This window comes from Camarhynchus parvulus, chromosome 8 (genome assembly GCF_901933205.1).
Source record: "Camarhynchus parvulus chromosome 8, STF_HiC, whole genome shotgun sequence".
Classification (NCBI taxonomy): Eukaryota; Metazoa; Chordata; class Aves; order Passeriformes; family Thraupidae; genus Camarhynchus; species Camarhynchus parvulus.
Window position 1 is genome coordinate 17,592,815 of NC_044578.1, and position 12,765 is coordinate 17,605,579.

Consider the following 12,765-nt stretch of genomic DNA (forward strand, 5'->3'; position numbering starts at 1 on the left):
TTAGAAACTTAGAAAAAATAAAAAATATCTGGATGGGAGAAATAAAATGTGGCCATTATTATCAATTTGGGTAATTTCTGTCTGCATTGCTATGCTGTGGTAACTCCTTGTTCTACTTCAGTTGGATTTCACTCTAGCCTGTGGTATTTTTACATATTTTTAGGGACTAAATTAGGTGCATTCATGTTAGGCTGCAGCATTGAACAGCCACTATACCATACTGTAAATGTATTAGCATAGTTGCTTCAAAAACTCAGTGCTCAGTGTATTTTAAAACAGGCACAGCCTATGTGCAGATGTGCCAATTAAAAGCTGTATTAAAATTTTCTTTGTTTCGCTATGTTTACTTATTTAAGCTCAAATTCTTCTTAAGCAATAGTCTTTGTAGCGTAAGATAGTTTTAATATTGATTGGTCAAGATTTTTGTATGCACATGGCTCATGTCTGTGATAAACAGCAAAAAAACCCATTAACAAAAATGTAATTAACGTTGACCAATGTAACCTAACCTTCAAGGTTAACAAATGTGGACTTCAGACAACTTCATATTCTATGTGGTTTTATTGTATTTTGAGTGTAGTATCTCCTTTTCTTGTTCTTTCAAACATTTTGAATTCCAGATTTTATCTTTAGGTTGGACTTTTGAAGATTTACATGCTAAAGCAAAGGTCCTGTGTATTTGCTTTTGGGAGCCTGGGAGAGGTCACTGGTCAGCTCCCTTCCTACATTCTATCACTTACATCAGGGTAGGGTACGTATAGGAAAACTTTCTTTAAGAAAAGAACTTTCCAGAAATGAAACCACAGTGATCTCTATTATACAATTTGCGATTGTCTGCAGTTTGTTGCTGGTTGGTTGAGACAGATGATTGTGTTCAGTAGCCAGTGCAACATTTTAATATTTGCCTAATAAACTAGATATCTTCAGTTGCATTGCCTTTCTGTTAGTCACTTATTTCCTGTCTGGATATGTGTCTGATGTTCTACAGCTGATAACATTAAATCACATATATTTAACCAAGGTAAAACAAGTAGTGCTTTCTACGTAGAACAGCACTGAATACTACTGCTATTAGGTGTCTTGTCTTTAGTATGTACAAACTGAAAGTTACTTTTTTTTTTAATTGGTTGTTGATGTGTACTGGCAGTTGTGAACCAGAGTGATTTCTGCAGGAAGTATCTGTATTTGTACATTATTTCACTACTGCAGACATGCAGGAATTTATAGCCAGTGTCTTGTGGTAATTTTTACTTTTTTTCCCTAATTTTCAGGAACTAATGGGTGAAAGCAACTTTATATTGTATCCAACTTTTTTTTGCCTGTACCCACATAGTTACATTTCTGTATTAGGAGATTGTGTGCTTATAAAAAAGTTTATGATACAGAAAAATTATGCATCTAAAATAAAGGTCTCAGAACTCTTAGGTCATATTTATATATTTCTTTTTAAAAAGTGCAGAGAAAAGCTCCTCTAGGATGAAATTTTATGAAATTGTTTTCAAAATCAGCTATTATCAGATAGTAAGCTATTCATTCTTTGCTAGGACTTAGGGTGAACTTAAAAACAGTTTTTCTGCAAAAACTGCTTGGTTGCATTGAATATTCATAGCTTGAATGATTGAATGACTTGGACTTAAAATATGCCTTGTGTTTGCTGCAGTTCTTTTTGTTTCTTTTTTATATAGGTTCCTATTTCTTTGTTTAATAAAATAGGAGTTTCTCACTGAAAATGCCAGGACCTGAGTTGCTCAGATTGTGGCCATTTAAAGGCTTTGTCAACCTGTAAACATTCAATTTCACCAGGTTGGTCTATGCTGAATTGAAGGAACTCTATTCAGCAGGGATGTGGCTTATGTGTCAATTATATTTAAATTGAAGTATCCTATTTGGATGTGAGAATAATGCTTTGAATATCATTAGTAAAGATGACATCTTGTTTAAGATATGGTTGTCTCATATCACATGGAAACTGAATTCTTCATCTCCTTGGTGGAGAGATGCAGAGCACTTAGATCAGTGCTATGGTTGTTAACAGAACGTGGGTTTTTACAATAGTCTGAATTGAATAGAACCATTCCTGTGCTCAGTGGATCTTGGCCGTGTAGGATTAAGGGTTGGGCTCGATCTTAAAGGTCCTCTCCAACCCAAATGTTTCTATGATTCAGGGCTAGGTTTCTAATTTTTTTTGGTTTACATTTTTTTTAAACTATGCATTTGCAGCTATAACTTGATTTGTAAATGAGCTAACACTGTGTTTTAGTCATTCTCCCAGTGCTTCTTAAAACTTTTTCTCCCAATGCAAATATTGTAGCCTGCTCTTTTCAGTGCATATTTATGTTTGTTAAAGTTTTAGCAGTAAAATGTTTGAATTGGATCAAGATTTTCAAGTCCAGTGAAAGCCAAACTACCTCATGAAATAGCTACTTGCCAGTAAGTCTCCAGTTTAACAGCAGTTTCAGCAGTAGTTATTAGTCAGCTTGTGAGGTCTCCTCCAACATCCCTTGGCCTCTCCCCAAGTTTCAGCAATTTTGTTTTATGTGCTGTATAGGGAAGGATCTTTCAGGTTGTTGCTGCTTAGGCATAGACTCTATTTCTACCAAAAGACCAGGTTATTCCTCTAGTACCTTGCTCCCCTTGACTTGGCTTTTAACCTTTATGGACCCTGATTCTGCTAATAAAATTTGTTAGAGGATGAGATTTGTTGTTTTAACAGTAAATTCACCTTTCAATGGCTCTGAACAAGTTGTGCTCCTGTGTCATAAATGTGGTTTTCTATTCCCAAGTGCAATTTAATGATGCGTCTTCAGCTGAGAAGTACCATTTATAATGACAAATAAGAGACTACAGTTAGAGAGGTGTCATACAGTGCCAGAATCTCTCAATAACTCTCCTAAAAGCTAAATTTAATTTGTTCCACGAATGTCTTAAAAGTTCACTTGTGTATGTTCATGCATATTTAGTGTATGATACACACTTCATTACTGGAACAGGAAATTACTGTTAGGTGATACTGAATGGATAACCAAAAGTAGTAAAAGTACATATTCTCTTTGCATTCAGCAGCTGACACGTTCATTTCTTCTGTCTTCCAAAAGCCATTGTTAAATCTTTTGGCATAAATTTTACTTTAAGAAGGTGGGCTTCATTTTTTAATGAATGGTACCAGTTCAGCTTTCATTGTACAAGAGAGGCTTTTGCCCATAAGTAATAAACAGCTTTTGTCATGTTTACCTGCCCTACTGCTAAAAACATTTTTTGGGCAATTCCATAGCACTGAGAATGCTTGTTGCCAGTCCCCCCATCCTGTCCCTCCCACCCCCTGTTTTCTGATTGCCATATGTTCTTTTGTGCCTAATTCTGTATTTTTTTGTATTACTGTAATATATTTATCTGCTTTTTTACAAAAATGTTTTTGCCCAGGCACTTGTCTACATAGCTTTTTTTACAGTAAGTAAAAAAAGTTACAAGTACAGTGTAGTTGAGGTTAAGACTGTGTAAAAAATAAAATTGTGTGAGAGGCTTGTGTATGTGAACTAAGTTAAAGCTCTTAGTTGCTGTTTAGGAAAAGATACACATATTTAGTACATCAAAATGCTTCTTTTAAGCTTCTTTAAACTTACTGCAGCAAAAGTTGAAAAACTGTGAAAATGCCAGTATTAGTAGCAATGCTAATAGATGCAAAATCAATTGGGTAATACAGTAATTCATAAATTATTGTGTTAAATAATTATTAGAGAAACATTTAATATACATATATGTGAGTAATTATATACTGGCCAGTGATACCTTTACTAGAAATGCTGGGATTACCTGAAGCCTAATTTAAATAAGAACTTTAGTGTAACAAAAAGTAAATTCCTGGACATTGTACTGTGGAAACGTTAATATGTTAAAATTGTTTGTTGAAAAGCACACAAAAGACGAAACAGTTCTGTCCATACTGATCTGAGCCATCATGGTGAATATTTTTCTGGTGATGTAAAAAAAGAGGCTTCTTAATTTCAGAAAATTCTTTAGTTTGAAAACTTTTTCTCGTTTTCATTTCTGATTGGTAATGTTTCATATTTTTTGAAACTTTATGAATTGAAATTATTCAGAAAACTGAAGTATGAAGGGCATTGGACATGTAGTCTCAGTATCGCCATAATTCTTTTATCCTTTGCAAGTTTGTTTTTAACATGTTTGTAATGCATTGTCCAGCCTATTGTACTTTGCCTTGTTTCTTCTCTTCGGGTTTTTTTTTATTTTTGTAGAGATTTAAATTGAGAACTAGAGAAGGCTGTTGTGTGATGAGCTTCAGGTGAAAAGTGAAAGTACTTTTTTCCCACAAAGTTTGGCTCTCTGTCTCTTTGAGATAGTGTTATAATAATGTATAATTTTGAGCAAGTGAAACCTGGCTGCCTGGAAGCTCAATCTCACCATGTTTGCCAAAATGGTACGGGTTAGAGTCCTGTGTAGACTTCAGATCCTAGGTCAGTGTGTATTTCAAATTTTACTCTTCTGTGTTCCACCAAAATTTGTCTTTCTCTGCAGCAGACCAAAATAAAACACCTACTATTGCATGGATTCTAGCATTGTCAGTTGGGAGATACTGCTAGCTGAATTTTAACCAGTCTTGAATGTTGAGGTTTTTATAGTTTTGCCTGCTGTAGTAAGGTGGAAAACACTGTGTGTTCTTCAGTGCAAGAACTTTTTAAAAGCTTAGTCATGGAAATTTTTTTGGAGGAGGGTTGATGGTAGTGGTACAGGGTGTGGGTATGGAGTTACTACATGATGTACCTCTAAGACATACTGTTTTTAACTAATAGGATATTTTGAATTTTATATTTAGATAAATCTAAACTTTTTTTTTGGTAGAAGAAAGGGAAGTCTTATCACTTGTTTCACTAATGTCTAAGTGCATACTGATTTCCAGCACTGATTAATTCATTAATATTATATCTTATGACAGTGTTGTTCTTTAGCTCTTGACTCTGATGTTTACTCCACTGACGTGTTTTTAACCAAAGTTAATAGTTTTTTTCTGGCCTTCTTTCAAAAGCAAGATTTCTTCCATCCAACTGGTTAGCTGCTTATTCAGCAAAAGGAATTCCAGTTGGAATTTTGCTGTAATTCTTTGCAAGAATTCTGGAGAGTATTCTGAATAGTCTTTCTGGTGTTTTGTACATTGATGCTAATGCTTGCCTGATTCTTTTAGGGAAATGTATCTGGATCTTACCCCATCCCTGTCTGTGTTGGCTGCATCATATTATTAGTTGGTTTTTCCTTTTTTATGAGTGAGCTCGTGGTTCAGAAGGGACGTTTTCCTACCTTAAATTGTTGGTTTCATCAGCTTTTTGTGATGTCAGTCCTTTGGGTCATCCCCTTTCTCCGCTCTGATCTTTCCCAGCATTAATGATGCTTCCTGTCTTGCTTTGTTACTTTTCTACTTTTCGTGTCCAGTTCCTTAGTGCAAGCAGTTCTTAAAAAAACTCTGGGATCTATTAATGGTTCACCACTATTTTATTTCCTTCAAAAAATCTCTGGGTAGCCACTAACTGTTTTTACTTTAATGTGTGTTGGAGTTCTTATGTGAGCCCTTGTTGGACATGATTAATATCATGTTATTCCATGTTATTATATGAGATGCTTCACTGAAAGTGAGGTGTAAAGGGTTTGCTGAGGTCTCTGTTAGATGACGAAGTCTTGAACAATCTACCTTCTATGAAACTAGCATTTGTCTCTGCAGAATTTGTTCTGAAGCCTTGAATTTGACCTAAACCAAATGAGATTACTCACTTAAAATTAATTTCATGTTTATAATTAAAAGCATTTTTTAATAAAGCATTAAAAGTATCAGTAAACTTTTCAAATAGAGTCTGAATATGTCTTTCAGCCAATGGTAATGACAACAAGAAATTCAAAGGTGATGATAAAATGGATGGGGCTCCTTCTCGTGTTCTTCATATCAGGAAATTGCCTGGGGAAGTGACAGAAACAGAAGTTATTGCTTTAGGTTTACCTTTTGGTAAAGTAACCAACATCCTGATGCTGAAAGGGAAAAACCAGGTAATTTGATGCTTTTTGTTTTTTTCATATGCTTGCTGTCTGATTTCAAAATGTATTGTTAAAATGCTGTTGAAGTAAGTCATAAAGCAGTAAGTATTCTAGAAAAAAAGAGCTTTTGTTCCTTTCTTTTTTTAAATGAATTTATGCCATCTTTTACTAAATTTTGGGGGGAAACAAAATTTGGCAGCTACATAAAGCAAAAAGTTAGTTGGAAGATAAATATTTATTCTTGCATCTTCACTGGTGAATTTTTGGAGATGAAGTAGCTTATCAAATAACATTGGTATGTGTAGAATGACATTTTCTGAAGGCTGATATCAATTTGTTAAAATATGTTATCAAACCCTTTTTTTTTTAATGTACGTCTAATATGAAGATTTCCTGCTTTGTAAATACTGAAAATTTTAATTCTTTTAATTACAGGCATTTTTGGAACTTGCCACAGAAGAAGCAGCTATCACTATGGTTAATTACTACTCTGCTGTGACACCTCATCTTCGTAACCAACCCATTTATATCCAATATTCCAATCATAAAGAACTAAAGACTGATAACACACTTAACCAGGTATATTTACTGTTCAGTAGTATCACAAATGCAGACAGTAGAAGATGAGGCATGGCATGTTCTTGGCTCATGTGCCATGTTTGAATCGTTTGGTTTTGTCCACATTCTAACACTCCTGTGGTCTTATCTATGATTGTTCCATTTTGTGGCACTGAAAGGCCTTTGCTTTCTGTGCCGTCTTTCCGTTACAATAAATTTTCTTAATGTGTCCTTGATGTCAGAAGGCAAAGGTTCTGAAGTGTGTTTTTAATAGTTATTTAAAAGTTCTAAATAACTTCAAAGTTTTTGTCTTAGTTTAGAGACTGTAGGATGGTACAATTAACTTCCTTGTTAATTGTACACCTGAGATTCCAATGCCAATTTGAATTCCCCTAGTGGTAGTGGCTAATGCCAATGCCTAAATTTCAGTGCTTTGGATGATCACTCCAGTAGCACTGGTAACCTCAGCTTGTGATCTGCTTTTTCTGGAGAATAATACCCTAATGATCACTTTAGAGACAAATGTACTTAATAACAAAACATCATTTTGATCCCCATTTTGCTCTTGCCTCTCGAGGACCTATTTCACAACAAATACAGATACATATGTCTATTTTTAGTAGAATTGAAGAATTGGCACAAGTAACATGGTGACCAATTAATGCAAACAATAGAGAGATAAGAGACTCAAACCTACCAGAAGTCTGATGGTTATTTTAAGATTAATTTCTTATGTTGCATTTTTGATGATACAAAAAACAGTGTAAGTGCCAAATTAATTTCTATTAATTGTGTCCTCTATTAGGGCGTGTAAATAGTAAAGTTATAGCTGTTGCCTTTGAAAGCAATTTCAGGGTAATCTATTGAAAGACATTTTGGTTCAGATCAAGTATAGTGTTGATTTTTCTGTTGGTCTTTCTAAATAGTCTCGTTCCTTAGAATACTTTGATTTATTTTTATAGCGATTACCCACCCTCCCAAATGACTACTTAGGTATGATGCTAGATATTATTTTGAGGTTGTTTGACAAAATACTCTTAAGAATTTTAATATTTACCATTTTTTTTAGTCCTGTATTCCTTCATGTACTCACATTAATTTTAATGGAATGAAATATGATGTATAAGTATGTATAGACAGTGCTGACAAGGGTCATACGTTAAAATTGACTTCACAAGTTGTAGTTCATTGTGTTATACAGTTTGAACTTTTCCAGTCACTGTAAGTATTGATATTTAATTGATATGAACTTGTATAAAGAGTAGGAAATAATTATGCAACTCAACCAAGTATCTGGCTATCTTGAAAGTTGTGTTTCATGCATTAGGGAAAAGAAGTGTAATTGAAAGAGATTTCAATGTAATTAATGTTAAATGTAGAGGTAAATTTTGTTTTCCCAACTGGTGTTCACCAGGTCTTTTTTTTTTCCCCTCCTTTCCTTATTCATTGATTTGATTCAGTATGAGGAATATCATGTAAGTTGTGAGACATGGAATGGTATAGTATCTCTAATACCTTTAAAATATGCAGTATGCATTAATATGATGGTTATTATTTTTACCTGGCATGCTCACTTGTCTCTCTTGTTTTGTATTGTTTTGCTTCATAAGGGGACTGTAATGAAAGTATTAAATGGAACCTCTTTTTTTCTGCCCTTTTTCTCAGAAAAAGACATCTAATCTTTCTGATACTGTCAGTTTTGGCAGTGGAAGTAGTTACATACATGTGTGTTTTTGTGGTATCATGATTACCTTTGAATTTCTAAAATCCTACTTGTGTTTAAAAACAAAAAAAACCCATACATGGAGAGGATTTTGTTTTTCTTTTTACAAAAGAGGGTGGATAACAGACACTAGTTTGTTTACCTCTCTGGATACTACTTTCTGACATTTGTTAGTCTTTTGTATTATTTCATTGTGTTAAAACTGAGAAGTTTGGACATGTTAGTTTAGAATTTTCCCTTCCCGTTAGAACCTTCTACATAATTAAAATGACAGTGGAATGTTAGCTGAGATACAACCTTTTGAACATAAGACCAGTACCTCTGCTTTCTGTAGCATCAGCGTTTTTCCTTGGTTGGTTTGTGGGTTAGTTTAGCTTTATTTCCTGTAAAGGAAAGAATCTTGAAACCTACAAAATCCTCTTTATCCTTACTAGTAGAACAACAAGCTTTCTACTAGAAAGATTGATATTGGTGCCTTTTTTTGAAGCCCCTCCTTAATGTGACATAAGGATTAATTGCTGTTTTTGTTGGCTCTTCTCACAGAGTCAGACTGCATTGCACTTAACGTTGTGTTATGTCTGTAGCTCTGAGTTTTAAATAAGTGGACTATTTTGTGTTTCTGGAGTTAACTATATTAATATTTCTAACTAATTTCAAGCTGTTATCTTGAAATATTAAGAAAATCTCTCTTCTGTCTTATTTTTTTTAAAGCGGGCCCAGGCTGTTCTTCAGGCAGTGACAGCTGTGCAGGCATCAAACGCTCCCATTAGTGGGACCACTGTTAGTGAGAGTGCAGTGACTCCAGCTCAGAGTCCAGTACTTAGAATAATTATTGACAACATGTACTATCCAGTAACCCTGGATGTTCTTCATCAGGTAAGTCAGATTTCACTTTAGCTTGAGCTATGATTGGGAGAAACAGATGTGTAAAACTGTACAATGTTTTTTGGCAGATATTCTCTAAATTTGGTGCTGTATTGAAGATAATCACATTCACAAAGAATAACCAGTTTCAAGCTTTACTGCAGTTTGGTGATCCAGTAAATGCACAGCAAGCAAAGCAAGTAAGTATAGTTCTCTTCTAAAGCTAGAGATCTTCCTGTACTCTCAGTATTTGTAAAATGTTGATGTAACAGAGTACTGCCGTAACAATGTGTCATACTCCTCCACCATGTGTGTGAACTTTTTGAGATTAAAACAAAATAAGTAGAAGTTAGTTGTTATACTATGTGAAATCAGTGTTTAATGATAGTATGTTTATGGATACTGTGTCTAAAATATTTTAGATATTTGTATGAACAAATATTGTAGTAAGACTGCACAGAGATGAAATAATATGCAAGACTGCAATAGTAAAAATGTCTACCAGAAGTAAGAATGTAGGATGTCAGGGTGATGCATAATTAATTCACTGTAAGCAGCAAATTTAGTAACCCTTTTGAGTTGTTGTTGGCAGGTACTTTTAAGCATCCATACCAAAATGTGATTTGTGGATTAGTTACAGATTTGTGAAAGTACTTAGTTGTAGTATCCTTAAAAAGAAAAAGAAAATCTAAACTAATATGTAACCATAAATGCCCAGAAGAAAGAGTGCAATTTACTCATGTGACCAGACTGTGAAGAAGCTTTGCAGCAGTGATGGGTGAGCAGGATCTTGCTTTTGTTTTATAGGAAACTCTCCTATCCTGGATAGGAGAGGCAAGAACAGGTAGCTGGTTTTATTCATTATAGCAGGAGAGAGCCAATGGATAAATTATGGCAAAGATCAACAGCATGTCATCTAGACCAGATGGTTTGAATTAATTGAATGGCATATGTTCACATTTGTGGCAGTAGAAAAGGTGAACCAAAGGGGAAGGTGAGATTTTTATTATTATTATTATTATAATTTTCAAGAGATAAATGGAATTAATTTGTATTTTCAAACCTTCACATGCAGTCTGAGTTTGAGGAAGGCTGATTAAAATTGATATGCTGGTTAAGTGTTGCTTGGCAGCATAGAAAGTGCTTATTGCCTGTAGATGACAGACTAGCTGAGAACTTCACAAAATTGAAAAGCTCACACCTCAGGCTAAATTGGCAAATTTTCCTCTTGGTAGAGGAAAGACAAAAATGGTCTTAATCTTCTGTTGTAAAGAATGAGGACTATATTGTAATAAAGACTTTGTTTTGGTGGAGGGTGGTCATTTTTGTCCCTATCACCAAATGAAATACTCAGCATTGAGTCAAGAACTGTGACATGGTCAAGACAGGGGGATCACAAAGAATTGAACATGTTTTCAAAAAGCAGAGTGTAAGTTTTCATGCTGTTGAGGGAAACAAGAGAGAAGAGATGATTTGCAGCTTGATTTATGGTGGCCCACTTTAAGATAATCTACTCCAGAAAAGCAGTCTGGAAATACTTGTAGATCTGGAACACAATTTAAATTAGGAATGTCATTTTCAGAGTTGAAATAATATCAAATATTAGATTGTGCCTCAGAGTGGAGAGAAATGCAGATACATCAATGTACTACATAAGAATTGGTATGGTTGGAATGGACCTTGCAGGTTTAAAATAGTGGTACAGAAACTACATCATAACCTACAAGTTCTGCAGAAATCAATTGTAGACATTTAGATTTATATTTGAAATATTTGATAAATAGTTGGATGCTAAATGTATTTGTTACAGAAGGTTGTAATTCAGGCTTCACTTGTGTTTCGAAAGCCATTTTCAGTAGTAGATGTTGCTGCTGCTTTTAAAGTGCTTTTCTGATGCAAAGTATGACGTGTTAAAACTTCTGACCTCGTTTTTTGAGTCATGTATATTATCAGAAATTTTAATGGAAAAATTATGTCTGTGAAATGGACTGTAGTGATATGAAAATTATCAGTGTAATTCTAGGAATATATTATAAAGAAGTTACAAATGAAAGGATGAGGTATGTAAAAGTGTGAAAGGAATCTAAGAATCTCTTGCTGTTGTTGACTTCAGACAAACTGATACTAGCTTGTGGGACTCTATTGGTCTTAAAAAAACCCAGTATGTATTTGTTTCTCCAGTTTTGCATGTTTTCATTAGGGTACCTGTTCACTTGTAGTAACGTGTGTGTGAATGACAAAACTTCATTGAATAAGTGACTCATGTATGTGCAGTCATTGTCAGAGTAATGTTGGGGCCTTATTGAAATTGAAATAACCTTAGATTTATGGTTTCACGTTTTAACCAATCTATGCATAAACATACAAAATGTTAAGAGTAGTACCAAGTGCAGTTACTAAAGGGTGCTAAATTGGAAGGAAGGTTTGATTTCCCCACTACTCTCACAAACTAAATAGAGTAAAATACAGTTCTTACAGTTAAGTCACTGTGATAAAACATGAAGTGCCGCCAGAACAAAAATACCTGAAGGAAAGAAGCAGTCAAGTATTCAAGTGATAAGGAAGAAAACCTCTTCACCTTAAATACATCTGGGTGTAGAAGCAAGATGATGTGGTGGCTGCAATTAAGTTGCATGGAGTTCAAGATCAAACACGTGGTAAAAGAGTAAAGTTTTCAATTTGTTTTCCATACAAGTTACTGTAGAAGATAATAGGGAAATTTAATTTTCCGGTGGCCCTCTTCACAGGAAATCAGAATATGGCCTTAATAGAAATTGAAGACTTATTAAGGAAGTTAAAGAGCAATTTGAAAAACTCAAGTGATGTAAGTACCAAGGAGAGATGCGATGCATTTGAAGGTTCTGAGAAAACAGTGACACTGACAAGAATGTGCAATATGAAACCTCTAGCCCTGTGGGATCTCTTTTGCAATTTGAATGAGCAGCTAGTGAAAAACCTCATTCCTGACCCGCTTGTTTTGTAAGAAACTCATTTCCTGTAAAAGTAGATAGTGGCTCCACCGATACTTGTTTCATCACGGCCCTCAGGCTGGATCGTTATAGGTTCCTTGGGTGAAGACTGGCAGCTTCAGGATCTGTATAAAGCAGCAGTCTAGCCAGGGTGGAGAATGTAACTGAGAATGGGCAAGAGTAGAGCACATTGAACTGCTGTGCTTCTGCTAATGAAGGTTTTGTCTGGAGATGTCTGTATGCATATGGAGATACCTAAGCATTAAAAATAGCCCATTTTCATTGTAAATGATGAGTACTCTTAGCATAAGCAGCAGACTTAAATGTTTGAACACCAGTACTTTGGTATACCATGAGATGAGAGTGCTGGTGTTTCTGTCTGAGAAGCTGGCTAATTCAGAGCATTGCCTTCATGCAGATGTACTGGAAGTATTCTTGCCAAATCGTGGCTATTAACAGTCATTAATGACTCATCTACAGACCATCAACTGAGGCTCATATGTAGTGCATGCAGGTCATCTTGACCCAGCATGGGTTAAAAATATCACTAGGGGTTCTGTTACAGTTGGCCAGTTGATCCTTCCTCGGCCTGCACGTGATTCAAAGATTCCAGTG

The 12,765-nt window shown here is 34.9% G+C and overlaps 1 protein-coding gene across 5 annotated transcripts in view; it reads left to right on the forward strand.

Annotated features, from left to right (window-relative positions):
* The window catches only part of PTBP2 (polypyrimidine tract binding protein 2), a 42,965-nt gene that overhangs the window by 18,189 nt on the left and 12,011 nt on the right, over nucleotides 1–12,765 (forward strand). For all 5 annotated transcript variants that reach the window (XM_030952989.1, XM_030952990.1, XM_030952991.1 and 2 more), the window contains 4 exons: nucleotides 5,876–6,048; nucleotides 6,472–6,615; nucleotides 9,029–9,193; nucleotides 9,271–9,381. In XM_030952989.1, the coding sequence (XP_030808849.1) occupies nucleotides 5,876–6,048; nucleotides 6,472–6,615; nucleotides 9,029–9,193; nucleotides 9,271–9,381 (593 nt within the window). The remainder of the gene's footprint in view (nucleotides 1–5,875; nucleotides 6,049–6,471; nucleotides 6,616–9,028; nucleotides 9,194–9,270; nucleotides 9,382–12,765) is intronic.